At 39.3% G+C, this 22,006-nt stretch overlaps 1 protein-coding gene across 1 annotated transcript in view; it reads right to left on the bottom strand.

Moving 5' to 3' along the window:
* The window catches only part of SYT10 (synaptotagmin 10), a 113,572-nt gene that overhangs the window by 60,749 nt on the left and 30,817 nt on the right, over positions 1-22,006 (bottom strand). The window contains exon 2 of the mRNA XM_052640762.1: positions 18,128-18,485. Coding sequence (XP_052496722.1) covers positions 18,128-18,485 — 358 coding nt within the window. The remainder of the gene's footprint in view (positions 1-18,127; positions 18,486-22,006) is intronic.

Below are 22,006 nucleotides of genomic sequence, written 5' to 3'. Positions count from 1 at the left end.
AATAACGAACTCTTGGAGCTTGCTCAAACTCATGTTCATTGAGTCGGTGATCCCATCCAACTATCTCATCCTCTGTGTTTCCCTTCTCCTCCTGCCTACAATTTTTCCCAGCATCAGGGTCTTTTCCAATGAGTCAGTTCTTCTCATTAGGTGGCCAAAGTATTGGAATGTCAGCTTCGGCATCAGTCCTTCCAATAAATATTCAGGACTGATTTCCTTTAGGCTTAACTGTTTGGATCTCCTTGCAGTCCAAGGGACTCTCAAGGGTCTTCTCCAACACCACAGTTCAAAAGCATCAGTTCCTTGGCACTCAGCTTTCTTTATAGTCAACTCTCACATCCATACATGACTACTGGAAAAACCATAGCCTTGACTAGATGGACCTTCGTCAGCAAAGTAATGTCTCTGTTTTTTAATATACTGTCTAAGCTGGTCATAGCTTTTCTTCCAAGGAGCGTCTTTCAATTTCATGGCTGCAGTCACCGTTTGCAGTGATTTCGGAGCCGAAGAAAATGAAGTCTGACACTGTTTCCATTGTTTTCCCATCTTTGCCATGAAGTGATGGGACCAGGTGTCATGATCTTAATTTTCTGAACGTTGAGTTTTAAGTCAGCTTTTTCACTCTCCTCTTTCACTTTCATCAAGAGTCTCTTTAGTTCTTCGTTTACTGCCATAGGGTGGTGTCATCTGTGTATCTGAGGTTATTGATATTTCTCCCAGAAATCTTGATTCCAGCTTGTGCTTCATCCAGTCTGGCATTTTGCATGATGCACTCTGCATATAAGTTAAATAAGGAAGGTGACAATATGCAACTTTGATGTACTCCTTTCCCGATTTGGAACCAGTCTGGTGTTCCATGTCTGCTTTCAAATGTTGCTTCTTGACCTGCATACAGATTTCTCAGGAGGCAGGTAAGGTAGTTGCTCTTTTGATGTCCAATGAATGTTGGCAATTTGCTCTCGGGTTCTTCTGCTTTTTTGAAATCCAGGTTGAGTACTGGGAAGTTCATTGTCCATGTTCTGTTGAAGCCTGACTTGGAGAATTTTGCATATTACTTTGCTAGCGTGTGAGATGAGTACAATTGTGCAGTAGTTTGAACATTCTTTGGCATTGACTTTCTTTGGGATTGGAATAAAATTGATCTTTTCCAGTCCTGTGGCCACTGCTGAATTTTCTAAACTTGCTGGCATATGGAGTGCAGTACTTTAACAGCATCATCTTTTAGGATTTGAAATATTTCAACTGGTATTCCATCACCTCCACTAGCTTTGTTCTTAGTGATGCTTCCTAAGGCCCACTTGACATTCCAGAATGTCTGGCTCTAGGTAAGAGATCACACCCATGCTGTTATCTAAAGCCAGTTTGTCCACTTGTATACTAATTCCCATTTTCTCTCAGGTCATTTTAAAGATTGCTCCTCTTTGATTCCTGCATTATTAATGCCTCTTTACCAGATTATAACCACCAGCACAAGAGGATACTGTTATATCTGCTATCTTAAAGGAATTTTCTGAACCCACTTCCTCTGTCTGTACTGTTTCTCTAACATGTTTGCAGCCAAACTCCTTGAAAGAGTTGAAGATAGTTCGTTCACTATCCAATTTATCTCTTTCCATCCTATGTAAACACATGTTAATTATATTTTCACACACCAATTCTGACATAACTGCTTTTGAAAATGTCCATAATATCTCCTCCATGTTACTAAACTCAGCTTGATCCATGGTTGTTTACCTATTCTCTTCACATGGCTTTCAGACTGTACTCTCCTGGGTTTCCTTCTGCTTTACTAGTCTTTACTTCCCAGTCCACTCTGTTTTTCCTGATGACTTAACATTGAAGTACTTTGGGGATTCATCCCTTGTTTTCTCTTTCTTTTCTTTCTTTTTTTTTTTTGTGGAATTTTTTAAAAAAAATTTTTTTTGGGGGGGGAGAAAACTTTTTTTAATTTTTTTTTCACTTTACAATATTGTATTGGTTTTGCCATGATGCTTGGGGCTGGTGCACTGGGATGACCAAGAGGGATGGTATGGGGAGGGAGGTGGAAGGGGGGCTCAGGATTGGGAACACGTGCACACCCGTGGTGGATTCATGTTTTCTCTTTCTTATATACACTCACCTCTTTGATAATAATATCTCCTGAGTTTGAACATCAGCTCTATATGGATTCCAAATTTAAGTAAATAACACGAATTTCTCCAGAGTTCCAGAGTCATTATCTAGTTGCCCATTCAATTTTTCAACTAAGATTTCAAACAAAATCTTTAAACAAAACAGGTCCATATTCCCTGTTCTTGGCTCTCAGATTCACCCCATTCTCAGTCTCATCTTTATCAATTTTATATTTCCAGATGCTCAGGTCGAAACATTGAAGTCAGTCTTGACTTCCTCTTTTTACTCATATGCCCAAGATAATGTGTCATATTCTGTTTGTTCTATCTTCAAAATATAGTCTGAATCCAGCCAGAAGATGTATATATAGTTTGCCGAGTTTAGCCACTGCTGAGCAAACTGCAAACTCACCTGTGGCCACAGGACTGGGAAAGATCAGTTTTCACTCCAATCCAAAAAAGGCAATGACAAAGAATGTTCAAACTAATGTACAATTGCACTCATCTCACATGCTAGCAAAGTAATGTGCAAAATTCTCCAAGCCAGGCTTCAACAGAACATAAACTGTGATTTTCCAGATGGTCAAGAAGGATTTCAATAAAGCAAAGGAACCAGAGATCAAATTGCCAACATCTGTTGGAACATCAAAAAAGCAAAATAGTTCCAGAAAAACATCTACTTCTGCTTTATTGAGTATGCCAAAGCATTTGACTGTATGGATCACAACAAACTGGAAAATTCTTCAAGAAATGGGAATACCAGACCACCTTCCTGGCCTCCTGAGAAATCTGTATGAAGGTCAAGAAGCAACATTTGAAAGCAGACATGGAACACCAGACTGGTTCCAAATCGGGAAAGGAGTACATCAAAGTTGCATATTGTCACCTTCCTTATTTAACTTATATGCAGAGTGCATCATGCAAAATGCCAGACTGGATGAAGCACAAGCTGGAATCAAGATTTCTGGGAGAAATATCAATAACCTCAGATACACAGATGACACCACCCTTATGGCAGAAAGCGAAGAACTAAAGAGCCTCTTGATGAAAGTGAAAGAGGAGAGTGAAAAAGCTGACTTAAAACTCAATGTTCAGAAAATTAAGATCATGACACCTGGTCCCATCACTTCATGGCAAAGATGGGAAAACAATGGAAACAGTGTCAGACTTTATTTTCTTCGGCTCCAAAATCACTGCAAATGGTGACTGCAGCCATGAGATTAAAAGACAGTTGCTCTTAGGAAGAAAAGCTATGACCAGCCTAGACAGTATATTAAAAAAACAGAGACATTACTTTGCTGACAAAGGTCTATCTAGTCAAAGGCTATGGTTTTTCCAGTAGTCATGTATGGATGTGAGAGTTGACTATAAAAAAAGCTGAGTGCCAAGGAACTGATGCTTTTGAACTGTGGTGTTGGAGAAGACCCTTGAGAGTCCCTTGGACTGCAAGGAGATCCAAACAGTTAAGCCTAAAGGAAATCAGTCCTGAATATTTATTGGAAGGATTGATGCTGAAACTGAAAATCCAAAAATTGGCCATCTTATGTGAATAATTGACTCATTGGAAAAGACCCTGATGCTGGGAAAAATTGAAGGCAGGAGGAGAAGGGGAAGACTGAGGATGAGACGGTTGCATGGCATCACTGACTCAATGGACATGTGTTTGAGTGAGGTCTGGGAGTTGATGATAGGCAGGGAAGTCTGGAGTGCTGCAGTCCATGGGGTCACAGAGTCGGACACAACTGAGCAGCTGAAACTGAAATGAATGCGCACACGCGCGTGGCACACACACACACACACACACACACAGATGCACATACCATTGTTGGTGTTGTTTAGTTGCTAAGTCATGTCTGATTCTTTTGCAAATCCCATGTACTGTAGCCAAACAGGCTCCTCTGTCCATGGGAATTTCCAGGCAAGAATGCAGGAAGACTGGAGTGGGTTGCCATTTCCTACTCCAGAGTATGTTCCTGACCCAGGGATCAAACTCAAGTCTCCAGCATTGGAAGGTGAATTCTTTACCCCTGAGCCATTAGGGAAGCCCTGCTCTATAAATATTGTTGAATAAATAACTTAAAATTTTCCCCTGAAAACTTTAGCTATATGTTAACAATCCAATAATAATAAAAGCTGTTTGGAGAGGAAAAAATGTTCTTCTTCTCAATTATGCGATATAATGGTTAAAATTAATTTGAGTAACTTATCTTTATTCTGTTCAAGGAAATTGTGTTCTTTCAGTTCAGTTCATTTCAGTCACTCAGTTGTGTCTGACTCTTTGCGACCCCATGAATCTCAGCACGCCAGGCCTCCCTGTCCATCACCATGTCCCAGAGTTCACTCAAACTCACATCCATTGAGTCGGTGATGTCATCCAGCCATCTCATCCTCTGTCGTCCCCTTTTCCTCCTGCCCCCAATCCCTCCCAGCGTCAGAGTCTTTTCCAATGAGTCAACTCTTCGCATGGGTAGCCAAAGTACTGGAGTTTCAGCTTTAGCATCATTCCCTCCAAAGAACACCCAGGGCTGATCTCCTTTAGAATGGACTGGTTGGATCTCCTTGCAGTCCAAGGGACTCTCAGGAGTCTTCTCCACAGTTCAAAAGCATCATTCTTCGGTGCTCAGCTTTCTTTCACAGTCCAACTCTCACATCCATACATGACCACTGGAAAAACCATAGCCTTGACTAGACGGACCTTTGTTGGCAAAAGTAATGTCTCTGCTTTTGAATATGCTATCTAGGTTGCTCATAACTTTTCTTCCAAGGAGTAAGTGTCTTTTAATTTCATAGCTGCAGTCACCATCTGCAGTGATATTTGAAGCCCTGAAAGATAAAGTCTGACACTGTTTCCACTGTTTCCCCCATCTATTTTCCCATGAAGTGATGGGACCAGATGCCATGATCTTCGTTTCTGAATGTTGAGCTTTAAGCCAGCTTTTTTACTCTCCTCTTAATAGAAATTAATAAAATGAATTATGGTATTCAGAAAATACTTGTCCCTTGACCTTTTATCATGTTAAAAAATGTTTATAAATCAAAATAAGAGATGATAAGCAATTGCATTTTGATGTATCATATATTTAAAGGAATGCATATGAAGTGATTAGGTTGGTAGTTTTTTTATCTACAAATAAAGTTCTGAGAACATAATATTTTATATTAAGAGAGTGGAGCAATATAAAACCCTAAATTAAAAAAAAATCTTACAAATAACATCTTGTCAGAATAATAAAACCAAGAATATTTTGTTTGGTATTGCTACATCCCCTATAAGGTCTTTTGACCTTATAATTATGTATTTTAGCTTTAACTTTCTATGCTCAACATGTCATTTAGGCTGTCCCTTAATTTTAAGTATGTTGATGTCTATCATGAGCCTCTCTCCTAGTGAGCTCAGCTAGGATTTGAAAAAAACTGTTAAAATCCTTCAAATGAATTTACCTAACCACTCTGGGGGCCCTCCTGTACCTTCACATCTCCTTGAGCATACTGCAAAGAGTGGTATTGAAATATCCTATCTTTCAGATTTATCTACCATTCCCCAACCCTTCCACTAGTATTCTTTATAATAACAGAAAATAAGTTTTTATTAATCTTCTCATGAATTTCATAATAATCACAAGCTGGGATTCAGGAAATATCTGTTGGAGCTTGTATGAAATGATTACTAAAAGATCTTATGACTAATAACAGTCAACTTCCCAAGAATTATTTGTATTATGAAGAAGAGGGCCTAACCAATTTATGTGCTGTCCTGTGCTTAGTCACTCAGTCATATCTGACTCTTTGCAACGCTACTGACTGCAGCCCCCCAGGCTCCTCTGTCTATAGCAACTCTTCAGGCAAGAATACTGGAGTGGGTTGCCATGCCCTCCTCCAAGGGATCTTCCCAACCCAGGGACTGAACCCAGGTCTCCTACATTGCAGTCAGATTCTTTACACTCTGAGCCACCAGGGAAGCCCAAGAATCCTGGAGTGGACAGCCTTTCCCTTCTCTAGAAGATCTTCCTGACCCAGGAATTGAAACCGGAGTCTCCTGCATTACAATCAGATTCCTTATGAGCTGAGCTACCAGGGAAGCCCTAACCGATTTATAATTGGTGCTTATAAAGAGGAGATAATATATATCAGTGTCATTAAACAAAATCTCCTAGTTTTTATATCTCATAAGGTTTTATTTCTGATCTTGGTTCAAAGAGCCACTCCATTTCAAAAGTTAGATTATATACCAAAAGCATATGTTTCCTAAAGGAGATTATTTAACCATCTCAAGCATCTGTACATTATATTTTATGAATTGTTATTTCAAGGAGCTAGATATGGCTTATTTACCTTATATGCAGAGTGCAATCATGCAAAATACTGGGCTGGAAGAATCACAAGCTGGAATCAAGACTGCAAGGAGAAATATCAATAACCTCAGATATGCATACAACACCACCCTAAAGGCAGAAAACAAAGAGGAACTAAAAAAACTCTTGAAGGTGAAAGAGGAGAGTGAAAAAACTGCCGTAAAACTCAACACTCAAAAAACAAAGATCATGGTATCCAGTCCCATTGTGTGTGCATGATAAGTTGCTTCAGTTGTGTCTGACTCTTTGCGACCCTCCTTGCAGCCTGCGGGAGAAGGCGATGGCACCCCACTCCAGTACTCTCGCCTGGAAAATCCCATGGACGGAAGAGCCTGGTAAGCTGCAGTCCATGGGGTCGCTAAGAGTCAGACACAACTGAGTGACTTCACTTTCACTTTTCACTTCATGCACTGGAGAAGGAAATGGCGACCCACTCCAGTGTTCTTGCCTGGAGAATCCCAGGAACGGCAGGGAGCCTGGTGGGCTGCCATCTATGGGATTGCACAGAGTCGGACACGACTGAAGCGACTTAGCAGTAGCAGTTGCAGCCCGCCTGGCTCTTGGGTCCATGGGATTCTCCAGGCAAGAATACGGAGTGGGTTGCCATTTCCTTCTCCAGGGGATCTTCCTAACCCAGGGATTGAACCCAGGTCTCCTTCATTGTAGGTGGATCCTTTACCACTGAGCATGGCAAATAGATGGGGGGAAAGCAGAAACAATGACAGACTTTATTTTATTTGGCTCCAAAATCACTGCATATGGTGGCTGCACCCATGAAGTTCAAAGATAATTGTTCCTTTGAAGAAAAGCTTTGACAAACCTAGACTGCATATTTAAAAGTAGAGACATCACTTTGCCGACAAAGAGTTGTATAGTCAAAGCTATGGTTTTTCCAGGAGTCATGTATGGGCATGAGAGTTAGACCAAAAAGGAGGATGAGCACCAAAGAATTGATGCTTTAGAACTATGATGCTGAAGGAGACTCTTTAGAGTCATTTGAACATCAAGGATATCAAACCACTCAATTCTAAAGTAAATCCACCTTGAATTTTCATTGGAAGGACTGATGCTGAAACTGAAGCTTCCTCCAATACTCTGACACCTGATGCCAAAGAGCTGACTTATTGGAAAAGACTCTGATGCTGGGAAATGTTGAGGGCAGGAGGAGAAGTGGGTAACAGACAATGAAATAGTTGGATAGCATCATCAATTCAATGGACATGAGTTTGAGTAAACGCCGTGAGATAGTGAAGGACAGCGAAGTCTGATGTGCTGCAGTCCATGGGGTCACAAAGGGTTGAGCACACTGAGTGAGTGAACAACAACAACAGATCTGAGGTTCTCGTATTGTTCTGATCACAATATCCTAGCTAGTTAAATATCTTCTAAATTCTCCATTTCTGTAACATCTTGTTTCCCACTCTGTTCAGTATCTTGGAATGAAAATTGCAACTTTTGCTATCTTTTGAGAAGGAATTAATTGTTTAAAAATCTCTTAAAGAAAACTATGCAATCCAGTTTTATACATTTTAAAAATATTTTTACATAATTTATTTCTGAGTGTTCTTTCTAACTTTATTTGTGATGACTTTAAGAATTACTTTTCTAAGAAACCATGGCTAATGTGAATCCATCAGCACATATAAGTCAATGATTTCTTTAATTATTTTCAGTAGGTACTTAGAATCCTAACAGTGATTAACCAACATAATTTCTCATCCTCAACAAATTATTTTACCACTTACAATTCACCTCATTTCACAATAGTAATGAATGCATAGAAAATTGTTCCTTATACTCATCCTAGGGAGTTGACCTAGGATTAACCATCATTATTATCTCACCAGCTGATGATGTTTTTAAAGGAGGAAAGTGGAGAGATAATCAATGAAAATCATTCACTTGATGCTTTTTATGCACTTATCCAGTGATGGAAATTGGGGCTCCCCTGGTGGCTCAGATGGTAAAGATCCACCTGCAATGCAGGTGTCCTGGGTTAAATCACTGGGTTGGGAAAATCCTCTGGAGAAGGGAATGGCTACCCTCTCCAGTATACTTTCCTGAAGAACTCCATGGACAGAGGAGCCTGGCAGGCTATAGTCCATGGGGTCACAAAGAGTCAGACATGACTGTGCAACTAACACTCTCAGTGTCTTTCAATGATGGAAAAAAGAGCACATTAAAGTAGGTTATATACACACTGGTTCTCTGAGAAGTTACCCTATTAGATACGGCAATCAGCTAGAGCTCAACATTAAGACAGTAAACAATTGCTAGACTGTAGATATGACTTTAAAGGACAATAACTGACAACTGGATAGAAAAAGATTTATTTCCTTAAAGATCTTATAGTGAATAAGAGAGTTTGTCATTCTAGACAAGGGAAATGAGCACAGAATAAAGTTGATATCTACAAGAGGATGATAAAAAAGACCAAGCACCTTTCTAACTGGTAACCATAAAAGGCCCATTTGGATAGATAAGATGAAGTCATCAAATTCATTTACTGACTTTTTAAATTCAACAAATATATCCTGAATTCCTACAGTGCTTTGTCTAGGTTTCAAGAGCAATGCAGAAGTGAAATCAGCAGATCTTCTGCCTAAGAAGGCAGGGCTATATGTGTGGGGCAATATGGACCTAAAATATTATAATGGCAGGTTGGCATCATCAGACACATGCATCAAACATGAAAAGTTTGAATGTCAAGCTTTTAGTCTAGGATTGTACTAGACTTGGAATGACAGAAGTGTCACTTAATACTTTTTATGAAATCTTAGATTTTTCCTTTATAACATTTCTCAGTTTTCATTTTGTTGTTGTTTGCAACTTCCTGATTTTTATCATGCCTGAACTACTATATTACTTTCAAAATGGATGTCTTTTTCTACAGCCTGCCCTACAAAATGTTGTCAAATTAATTTTACTAAAACACAGCTCTTTAACCAAGAGACTCTTCGGACACAAATATTTTTGACAGGACAGACCTTGAACATTTTGTCCATGATTTCAAGGCCTTCTCAGACTTTAATTCCAACTGACTTTATCGTCAATTATTCCTCAATAGACCCCTATTTTCTGATCAAGGTAATTTACCTGATGTTTTCATAGCAAGATTTCCTATTCTGTGTCTTTCCATATAAAATATTTCCATCTGGAATTCATATCCTCTTCGAATTGCCATTTATGTGAATTTCTAGTTTCCTTTGGCCTCAAATCCGTACCTCAACTGGCATGATTTTTCTATTCTCTTAAGTCCACATTTTCCATCACACAGTATGTACTTGTAATTTTGAATATTGTAATTTCTTATGTTTCTTATCTTTCTGCATTATGTTGTGGATGTTTTCATCAGTTCCCTAGAGTTGCAGATCAGATAGAGTATGCAGAATACCCTGACCATACTTAAAAGTTATATCTACTGAATGTATCTACTAAGTAAGACTACTGGATAAATGAAAAAGCAATCAAGATAGATGCTAGAATAATTTTAATAATAAGAAATACACAGACGTCTGTTAGGCTGTTGGACTACCAGGAGGCTGATGGGGTCAAATGTCCAAATATTTAAAAAGGAAGATGAGAACTTGAGAAATGTGATCGTTTCTAGCATGCTGTTAACTAATTAGGATATCACTTAAGGAGGGAGAGGTGTTCAGGATGGGGAACACAGGTATACCTATGGTGGATTCATGTTGATGTATGGCAAAACCAATACAATATTGTAAAGTAATTAACCTCCAATTAAAAACACAGTATTGTAAAGTAAAATAAAGTAAAAATAAAAATTTAAATTAAAATAAATAAATTTATATTTAACAAAATAGAGACAACTAAAAGTTGAGAGACTATGATGCTTGTCATCTATTGTCTAAGCCAAATAAAAGGGAGTCCTGATACCAGACTTCAGTTCAGTTCAGTTCAGTTGCTCAGTTGTGTCCAACTCTTTGCGACCCCATGAATCGCAGCACGCCAGGACTCCCTGTCCATCACCAGCTCCCAGAGTTCACTCAGACTCATGTCCATCGAGTCCGTGATGCCATCCAGCCATCTCATCCTCTGTCCTCCCCTTCTCCTCCTGCCCCCAATCCTTCCCAGCATCAGAGTCTTTTCCAATGAGTCAACTCTTCGCATGAGGTGGCCAAAGTATTGGAGCTTCAGCTTTAGCATCATTCCTTCCAAAGAAATCCCAGGGTTGATCTCCTTCAGAATGGACTGGTTGAATCTCCTTGTAGTCCAAGGGACTCTCAAGAGTCTTCTGCAACACCACAGTTCAAAAGCATCAATTCTTTGGCGCTCTGCCTTCTTCACAGTCCAACTCTCCCATCCATACATGACCACAGGAAAAACCATAGCCTTGACTAGACGGACCTTAGTCGGCAAAGTAATGCCTCTGCTTTTGAATATGCTATCTAGGTTGCTCATAACTTTTCTTCCAAGGAGTAAGTGTCATTTAATTTCATGGCTGCAGTCACCATCTGCAGTGATTTTGGAGCCCCAAAAAATAAATTCTGACACTGTCTCTACTGTTTCCCCATCTATTTTCCCATGAAGTGGTGGGACTGGATGCCATGATCTTTGTTTTCTGAATGTTGAGGTTTAAGCCAACTTTTTCACTCTCCACTTTCACTTTCATCAAGAGGCTTTTCAGTTCTTCTTCACTTTCTGCCATAAGGGTGGTGTCATTAGCATATCTGAGGTTATTGATATTTCTCCCGGCAATCTTGATTCCAGCTTGTGTTTCTTCCAGTCCAGCATTTCTCATGATGTACTCTGCATAGAAGTTAAATAAGCAGGGTGACAATATACAGCCTTGACGTACTCCTTTTCCTATTTGGAACCAGTCTGTTGTGCCATGTCCAGTTCTAACTGCTGTTTCCTGACCTGCATATAGATTTCTCAAGAGGCAGGTTAGGTGGTCTGGTATTCCCATCTCTTGAAGAATTTTCCACAGTTTATTGTGATCCACACAGTCAAAGGCTTTGGCATAGTCAATAAAGCAGAAGTAGATGTTTTTCTGGAACTCTCTTGCTTTTTCCATGATCCAGGGGATGTTGGCAATTTGATCTCTGGTTCATCTGCCTTTTCTAAAACCAGCTTGAACATCAGGGAGTTCACAGGTCACGTATTGCTGAAACCTGGCTTGGAGAATTTTGAGCATTACTTTACTAGTATGTGAGATGAGTGCAATTGTGTGGTAGTGTGAGCATTCTTTGGCATTGCCTTTCTTTGGGATTGGAATGAAAACTGACCTTTTCCAGTCCTGTGGCCACTGCTGAGTTTTCAAAATTTGCTGGCATATTGAGTGTAACACTTTCACAGCATCATCTTTCAGGATTTGAAATAGCTCAACTGGAATTCCATCACCTCCACTAGCTTTGTTCATAGTGATACTTTCTAAGGCCCACTTGAATTCACATTTCAAGATGTCTGGCTCTAGATTAGTGATCACATATCATGATTATCTGGGTCGTGAAGATCTTTTTTGTACAGTTCTTCTGTGTATTCTTGCCACCTCTTCTTAATATCTTCTGCTTCTGTTAGGTCCATACCATTTCTGTCCTTTATCGAGCCCATCTTTGCATGAAATGTTCCCTTGGTATCTCTAATTTTCTTGAAGAGATTTCTATTCTTTCCCATTCTGTTGTTTTCCTCTATTTCTTTGCATTGATCACTGAAGAAGGCTTTCTTATCTCTTCTTGCTATTCTCTGGAACTCTGCATTCAGATGCTTATATCTTTCCTTTTCTCCTTTGCTTTTCACCTCTCTTCTTTTCACAGCTATTTGTAAGGCCTCCCCAGACAGTCATTTTGCTTTTTTGCATTTCTTTTCCATGGGGATGGTCTTGATCCCTGTCTCCTGTACAATGTTATGAACCTCATTCCATAGTTCGTCAGGCACTCTATCTATCAGATCTAGGCCCTTAAATCTATTTCTCACTTCCACTGTATTATCATAAGGGATTTGATTTAGGTCATACCTGAATGGTCTAGTGGTTTTCCCTACTTTCTTCAATTGAAGTCTGAATTTGGCAATAAGGAGTTCGTGATCTGTGCCACAGTCAGCTTCTGGTCTTGTTTTTGTTGACTGTATAGAGCTTCTCCATCTTTGCTTGCAAAGAATATAATCAATCTGATTTTGGTGTTGACCATCTGGTGATGTCCATGTGTAGTCTTCTCTTGTGTTGTTGGAAGAGGGTGTTTGCTATGACCAGTGCATTTTCTTGGCAAAAGTCTATTTGTCTTGGCCCTGCTTCATTCTGCATTCCAAGGCCAAATTTGCCTGTTACTCCAGGTGTTTCTTGACGTCCTACTTTTGCATTCCAGTCACCTATAATGAAAAGGACATCTTTTTTGGGTGTTAGTTCTACAAGGTCTTGTAGGTCTTCATAAAACCGTTCAGCTTCAGTTTCTTCAGCATTACTGGTTGGGGTATAGACTTGGATAACTGTGATATTGAATGGTTTGCCTTGGAGAGGAACAGAGATCATTCTGTCGTGTTTGAAATTGCATCCAAGTATTGCATTTCGGACTCTTTTGTTGACCATGACGGCTACTCCATTTCTTCTAAGGGATTCCTGCCTGCAGTAGTAGATATACTGGTCATCTGAGTTAAATTCACCCATTCCAGTCCATTTTAGTTCGCTGATTCCTAGAATGTCGACGTTCACCCTTGCCATCTCTTGTTTGACCACTTCCAATTTGCCTTGATTCATGGACCTGACATTCCAGGTTCCTATGCAATATTGCTCTTTACAGCATCAGATCTTGCTTCTATCACCAGTCATATCCACAACTGGGTATTGTTTTTGCCTTGGCTCCATCCCTTCATTCTTTCTGGAGTTATTTCTCCACTGGGCTGTGAGCCGGCTCACCTAGCGCAGGCAGCTGCGAGCTGGCATACTGAGCGAGGCTGAGAGGAGCTACCCCACGTCCGAGGTCAGGGGCAGCAGCCTAGAATGCCAGGCTTTGATGGCGCAGGAATGGCTGAGAGGAGCTACCCTGCATCTGTGGTCAGGGGCGGTGGCCGAGAGGAGCTACCCCAAGTCCGAGGTCAGGGGCGGCGGCAGGAGGAGACACCCCGCGTTTGAGGTCAGGTTGGTGGCTGGGAGGAGCTACCCCACATCCGAGGCCAGTGGTGGCCGGGAGAAGCCACCTCACGCCCTAGGCCATGGGCGGTGACCCTGAGGAGCCACCCCGAGCCCGAGGCCAGGGCCAGCGGCCAGGAGGAGTAACCCAAGGAATGGTGGCTGCGCAGGCACAGGAGGGCCTAGAGGAGCTATCCCACGTTGAAGGTCAGGAACGGTGGTGGTAAGGAGATACCCTCGTCCAAGGTAAGGAGCAGTGGCTGTGCTTTGCTGGAGCAGCCGTGAAGAGATATCCCACGCCCAAGGTAAGAGAAACCCAAGTAAGATGGTAGGTGTTGCAAGAGGGCATCAGAGGGCAGACACACTGAAACCATACTCACAGAAAACTAGTCAATCTAATCACACTAGGACCACAGCCTTGTCTAACTCAATGAAACCAAGCCATGCCTGCAGGGCAACCCAAGACGGGCGGGTCATGATGAAGAGGTCTGACAGAATGTGGTCCACTGGAGAAGGGAATGGCAAGCCACTTCAGTATTCTTGCCTTGAGAACCCCATGAACAGTATGATACCAGACTAGAGCTGGGATATCCTAATAATGTGAGGGAACCAAGCATTAAAGTTAAATTACTGTGTGGGTTGGTGGGGTATAGTTCCTGATATTGCCAGACTTCAATGAAAAGTTAGCATTTGAGCAGAATAATCCAATTTATAATAATGTGCCCTCAAGCTCTTTGTCTGTATAATAAACAGCAATTTCCCCTTCCTCTCTATATAAAGGTAATTAATATGAGAAGTAATTAACATATATGAGGAGTTTTGAGAAATAGAAATAATCAAGTTTTCTGCAAGAAATTCATCCCAAGGTCAAACAGATTAAAATCATGATTAGCTATTCATGATCACCACATATAATTTCACATTTCTAACTGAGCAGAGTGAGCAGGAAGATGCCCTCATTCTCCAACCTCCAAGCTACCTGTCCTCAGTGGACTTTGTAACCATCTTTTTTTCTGTTAAACTTTTTATTTTGTATTGGGGTAGAGCTGATTAACAATATCATGATAGTTTCAGGTGAACAGTGAAGGGACTCAGCCATACATATACATGTATCCATTCTCCCCCAAACTCCTCTCCTGTCCAAGCTGTCACATAACACTAAACAGAGTTCCATGTGCTATACAGCAGGTCCTTGTTTGTAACATCTTTGATTGTGAAAAAAAACATATCTCCTTGGCTTTAACTCTAAAAATGTGTTCCATCAATCTGGATAAATGAGAGTTCTAATTTTCAGCAGCTGCATTTCTTTAGGAAATTTTAAAAATCTCTCCGGGTTTCAGTTAACTCACAAGCAATAGGAAGAATTAATAATATTAATTTCATGCAGGCTGGTGGAGGATTAGCAGGAAGGATGCTGGTATGGTGACTAAACTGCAAGCACTCAAAACTGATATTTTATTTTCTTCCTTCCCCAACCTCTCATAAACAAGGAAATTCAAAGAGGTCAATGATATCAAGCTTATAGAAAATCTATGAACCTGTATTATACTTTTTCTCTTAAAAAATATGAGACATATGTACAATGCCATCTTTTTTGTTTTTTAAGATTAAGAGAAACAAGGATTTTTTTCTGATTTAATTTCCTATAATTATTGGGAAATTCCTGGAGTATGAAATGGCAACCCACTCCTGTATTCTTGCCTGGAAAATTCCATGGACAGGAGCCTCATGGGCTACAGTCCATGGGGTCACAAAGAGTCAGACATGACTCGGTGACTCACTGACTGAGAAATTTAGTGCTAAAATGACGTGTTGTCACTCTCTACTGTATTTTATTTCTAGACAGCAATTCTGCATCCAAAACCAATTCTTCAAACATGTGTTCTCAGTATGTATTCTTTCATTCTCCCCTAGCTAGTGATAATTGGATAGCTAGTGATAATTGGATAAGTTGTATGTTTACATTCAACAGATAATCTTTTGGAGATAGTGTTTTATTTTTCTGAAGTTTCCAAAAAAATTGAGCAAAGAAAGGCAAGTTATTCTTATTGTACATGCTCAGTCATTCAGTTGTGTCTAACTCTCTGCAACCCATGGACTGCAGCCTGCCGGGCCACTCTGTCCATGGAATTTTCCAGGAAAGAACACTGAAGTGGGTTATCATTTCATACTCCAAGACAATTTCCTGACCCAGGGTATGAACCCACTATTTCTGTGTCTCCTGCATTGGTAGGCAGATTATCACCTGAGAAGCCAAAGTTATCGTCATTAATTGAGTGTCCTTATTTGGGGTGCACTTATCCACTAAAAGATTTGAATAATTCTGAACACTAAGTTTATATATAGTCACAGACAGTATCAATATTTTTTAAAAATGTCTTATAGATTAATTGAATATTTTTACCCTGAAATTTCTGAGTATGTTAAGGCTTTATTAAATATCATATTTGGCCACAGTTTGAAGTTTTGATAGTAATGATAATCAAGTAACCACATGAAATAAACAAAGCATTTTTTCCTATAGGTATAAAGAAGAAGCATATGTAATAATTATTTTAGAATTAACTATCTATAAATAAATTTAAATTAATGCATACTGGATCATAAAAGTGAATGAATGCAGTGCTCAGGAAAACCTGTCAACATAATAAGTAAACACGAAGCACATCTAGGTTATAGAATTTAAATAGCTTGAAAAGTATAATACTTCCATCCATCTTCCTTACCCCAAAGTTCCTCATCCCTGAAGTAACAATTATTCTTACTTATCTCACTGGAATTTATCTCAGAAAGAAGATAGTTTGTTTATAGATACAATCCTTTTTTTTTTTTAATTTTACAAAAGAAATATTGAATATTCTTTCAATCCTAGTAGCAAACATGACCCTTGTAGTTTTTCAACTTGATAGATTTCCAAATCCACAAAAAGTATGTCATGTCAATACTTGTTGCAGATTCATGTTGATGTATAGCAAAACCAATACAATATTGTAAAGTAATTGACCTCCAATTAAAATAAATAAATTTATATTTAAAAAAATACAGAAAACATAAATGCATCTTTGATTTTGAGAGATAGGAAGGTAAGATTAGGAAGTCAATTGTTTAGCAGAAAACATCACTTACCCCCATTGCTTTTGATTTTTACCGTGTCTCTAGGGTATGGGAGAAGGCAATGGAGACCCACTCCAGTACTCTTGCCTGGAAACTCCCACGGACGGACAGGCCTGGTAGGCTGAAGTCTATGGGGTTTCTAACAGTTGGGCACGATAGAGCGACTTCACTTTCACTTTTCACTTTCATACATTAGAAAAGGAAATGGCAACCTACTCCAGCATTCTTGCCTGCAGAATCCCAGGGACAGAGGATCCTAGTGGGCTGCCGCCGTCTAAGGGACTGCACAGAGTCAGACATGACTTAGCAGCAGCAGCAAGGTAAAACTGTTACGTCTGGGAATCAGAGAAATACTGCTACTATTAGACCATTATTATCAGAAACACTGCTACTATTACAATAACATGTTGGGTTTTCATGTTAAAGACTGAAGACCTTGCTGCTGCTGCTGCTGCTGCTGCTGCTGCTGCTAAGTAGCTTCAGTCATGTCCGACTCTGTGCGACCCCAGAGACAGCAGCCCACCAGGTTCCCCCGTCCCTGGGATTCTCCAGGCAAGAATACTGGAGTGGGTTGCCATTTCCTTCTCCAATGCATGAGAGCGAAAAGTGAAAGTGAAGTCGCTCAGTTGTGTCCGACTCTTCCCGACTCCATGGACTGCAGCCCACCAGGCTCCTCCGTCCATGGGATTTTCCAGGCAAGAGTACTGGAGTGGGGTGCAGTAGAAAAAAATCTTTTCATAAGAATCTTTTTCCCATTTACAGTTAACACAATTTGAAATACACTATAGCAAATTATTTTTGTTCAAGTAAACTTTTGCTGATTTTTCCAGGCTGAATTAAAATATACCTCCTTAAAATGTATCACTCTAAGGAGGCTTCCCTCTGCCTTCCCTTCATGTACACTCTTACTATGCTCATGATACTCACCAAAGCTGTTGTGCAATTTACCATAATAGTTTGGTCTATGAGTTCCAATAAGCAATGAAATTTTCTAGCAGTTTATGGTATAGGTGCTAAACAAGTATAAACTAAACATTAGCCTCTGTTACTCAGTTTTGATTGTGAACTTGTAGGTGATTTAATGGAACACAAGGCAAATGGCTGACTTATTTATTGGTTGTATTAAACTAAATAGAAAGACTGGAAATCAACCAAAAATATTTCAAAGGGAAAAGTCAATAAATAAATATCTAATTAGATTATTTTAATGAAACCTCTACCTTTCATGGTACCACTCTCTGTCTGACTTTGTCCTCAATTTCTTTCTCTTCATCCCTATTTATTCTATCCTATCAATTCCCTCCTTACTCTATTATTTATTTTCCTCTGTCTTTCTCGTTTCTCTTGTTTGTCTTTTCTCCTTTCCCACCTCAGTTTTTCTCCCTTAGAAAATCACATACAACACACACAAATACAGACACACACACAGCCCAGATAGTTTTGTTTATTTGATCTTTCCTTACCGGGATGAAGATGTAGGCTCAGTTGTTTGTCTTTGCACACGTGCATGTTTAATTAAATGTTCTTTTACAGCAGTTTGGACTTCGGCTGGGATATCAGGGGAAGTGTGGCTGATTTTTATTGCAGGCTCAATAACTTTTAGTGCTGGTTCTCCATTTTCTTTAATCTCTTTTTTCTCTTCAGTCTCAAAGACTTCAGTGGGAGCGCTTGACATGCTCTGTGGAAGGGTACTGACATTGGAAGTCATGGGTTTGCTCTTCCAGAAAGGCCAGCATAACTTCCAGAAGACAAAAAGTGAAACAACCAACAAGGCCAGGCCACAAAAGCTGACAACAACTGCTAACAGGCTGACTGAAATATCTGGAAAAAAATTACAATGTAGGAGAAATATTAAGTCATTGATAATGTATATAGTAGAGCAGTAATTGTGGGATAATGTGATATTATGGTTATTATTAATAGTATGCTGATTTAGTTTCAAAAATCTACTTTTAAGTACTTTTGTAAGGAGGAAATATTAATAATTATATTTATTCTCTATGTTTGTATCTCATTCCTGCCCTGGAAATAGGTTCATCTATATCATTGATGACATAGATGGGTGGGATGGGGGGAGGTGGGAAGGAGGTCCAAGAGGGAGAGGAAATATGTATATTTACATATAGTTCATTCACTTCATTGTACAGAGGAAACTAACATAATATTGTAAAGCAATTATACTCCAACTATATATATATTTTTTTTTTTCAAAGGAAACAATTGAAAAATTTTATCCCAGGAAGTTTCCAGTTGTATACAAGAAATGCACGATATATACATATTATTTCCAAGTATAGTACAAGGGGGTCCAAGAGTTCACAAAATGAAGGTTAGCTCCTTGCAACCTACCTTGAAGTCATGACACTTAACATGCTTTAAGATGAAGTCATGACACTTAACATGCTTTAAGACTGTATATAACAAGAAAGCCTTCTGTTGGCTTCATCTTTGATCTACAGATGCAACCTTCTTACTCTAAGCAGTAATAATGTTAAATATTTGTATAAGCTGCTTTCTGTGGTCTAAATGAGAATGTGTGTGTGCTAAGCAGCTTCAGCCATGTCTGACTCTTTGTGACCCTATGGATCATAGCCTGCCAGGCTCCTCTGTCCATAGGATTCTCCAGGCAAGAATACTGGAGTGGGTTGCCATGCCCTTCTCCAGGGACCCTTCCCAACCCAGGGATTGAACTCATGTCTCCTATGTCTCTTGCACTGGCAAGCAGCATCTTTACCACTAGCACCACCTGGGACACATTACTAATAGAGAATGAGTACACAATTAGTTGTATTTTCAAACTCCATGTGTGTGTATGCACTCAGTTGCTCAGTTATGTTGGAGTCTTTGTGTCCCCATGGGCCCACCAGGCCTTTTTGTTCATGGAATTTTCCAGGAAAGAATACTGGAGCAGGTTGCCATTTCCTACTCCAGGGATCTTCCCAACCCAGGAATCAAACCAGCATGAACCTCTTGCACTTCCTTCATTAGCAGGCAGATTCTTTACCACTGTGCTACCTGGGAAACCCCTCTTCAAACTCCATAGGTCCTTTCTAATAAGGTCGAGTGCTCCTAACTTCTGAAGTCCAAAATTGGTTAATAATTTGCTAAGGAATTTTAAAATATTCTTATTTTAAAATAATTACAAAATTAATATATGTGCAAAATAATTAAAAGGAATACAATAAAAAGTTAATAAGATTATATAAATAAATAAATGGGAGAGAAGTCACATATCTCTCATGCAAAATCATGCCCAGGAGTTTATGTAGATACTCTGCCCTCTAGGAAGTGGAAAACAGCTCTCCACTCCTTAACTGTAGGATGTACAAAGTGACTTCCTCCTAATGAGTACTTCCTCCTGCTGAGTACCTAGTGAGTACCTTTTGTATGAAAAGGGGCAAAATGGTATAGTTTTACACAAGAGACATCTGAAATATACAAACCTCATCCAGGTGATCAAGGGGAACATCAACAGTGACAAATCATGTCAATAGCCTTGATATGATGTGATGAATATGGCACATTATCTCTGCAATCTTTCTGCCCAAATTAATAACCCAGATATAATCATGAAAAAAATATGAAAATTCGAGTATAGGGACATTCTACAAAACACCTGACCAGTACTCTTCAAAACCCAATGTTGTCAAAAAAAGGAAGTCTGAGAAACCGTCATACTGTCATAACTCAGAGAGACTAAGGAGACATGATAATTAAATGTGATATGGTAATCTAGATGGAATTATCCTAGATAGTCTCCTGGAATAAAAAATAAAGAACATTATGAAAAAGGAAATCTGAATAAAGTATGGACTTCAGTTAACAATGTATCAATACTAGTTCAGCAACTATAACCAAATACATTAGTATTTCACATACTAATGTAAAATGTTAATGATAGGAGCAACTGAGTGTGGAGCAAATTTCTGTACATCGACAACAGTTTCAAAAAGTAAAATCCATTGAAACATGTTAAGAATATCCCTCTACCAATTTCCATTTTCACCTTCCTAAAATTACAAATGTTAGCAATCTGGTGCTGCAGCACTCTTAAAGTTTGGAAGACTAAATAGATATCCCACGAAGAACTTTTCTAGACTTAGATAACCATATACTTTTATTTCATAACTTTGTTTAGCATCAGTGTCAAATATAACTCTTAATTTCTTTTGTTTCTCTGTTTTAAATAAAAGATGTTAGGGATATAACATAGACTGAATTGTGTCTGTCCCTCCACCACCTCCAAATTCATTTGTTAAAGTCCTAACACCCAGGACCTCAGAATATAACTGTATTTGGATATGGGCCTTTAAAATTAGTAATTAAGACAAAATGAGGTCATATGAATGAGCCCTAACGCAATATATCTAAGGTCCTTATAAGAAGAGGAGATTAAGACAAAGAGAGTCATAGAAGGAAGACCAAGTAAGGGCCCAGGGAAAAGGTAACCATCAAGAAGCCAATGGGGAGAGGACTCAGAAGAAATCTACCCTCCTGACAGCTTATCTCAGACTTCTATTTTTCAAAACTGAGGAGTAAGTTTCTGTTGTTTAAGTGACCCATTGTAGTACTTGGTTATGGAAGCCCTAGCAAACTAAAGAACAAATCTAATTTCTTTTAATCACCATTGTAAAACACCACTCCTCGAAAGCAACCAGTAACCTCAGTTTGGTGTGAATCTGTCCAGTCCAAGCACTAATAAACAAAAATATCTCTTAAGTAATCATAAAGTGTAGAATTTTAAATATAGAATAAAATATAGAATTTCACTGGAGGAAGAAATGATAACCCACTCCAGTATTCTTGCCTAGAGAATCCCATGAACAGTATGAAAAGGCAAAAGGATATGATACCATAACATGAGCCCCCAAGATCAAAAGATGTCCAATATGCTACTGGGGAAGAGCAGAGAACAATTACTAAGAGCTCCAGAAAGAATGAAGTGGCAGGGCCAAAGCAGAAATGATGCTCAGCTGTGGATGCACCTGGTGGTGAAAGTAAAGTCCAATGCTATAAAGAACAATATTGCATAGGAACCTGGAATGTTAGCTCCATGAATCAAGGTAAATTGGAAGTGGTCAAATAGGAGAGGGAAAGAGTGAACATTGACATCTTAGGAATCAGTGAACTGAAATGGACAGGAATGGGAAAATTTAATTCAGATGATCATTATATCTACTATTGTGGGCAAGAATCCCTTAGAAGAAATAGAGTAGCCCTCATAGTCAACAAAAGATTCTGAAATGCAGTACTTGGGTGCAAGTTCAGAGAGAATGATCTCAGTTCATTTCCAAGACAAATCATTTAATATCACAGTAATCCAAAACTGTGATATCACTGTG

Source organism: Budorcas taxicolor, chromosome 5 (genome assembly GCF_023091745.1).
Source record: "Budorcas taxicolor isolate Tak-1 chromosome 5, Takin1.1, whole genome shotgun sequence".
Taxonomy (NCBI): domain Eukaryota; kingdom Metazoa; phylum Chordata; class Mammalia; order Artiodactyla; family Bovidae; genus Budorcas; species Budorcas taxicolor.
The sequence above is the reverse complement of the archived record's forward strand: the minus strand, read 5'-3'. Positions and strand labels throughout refer to the sequence as shown.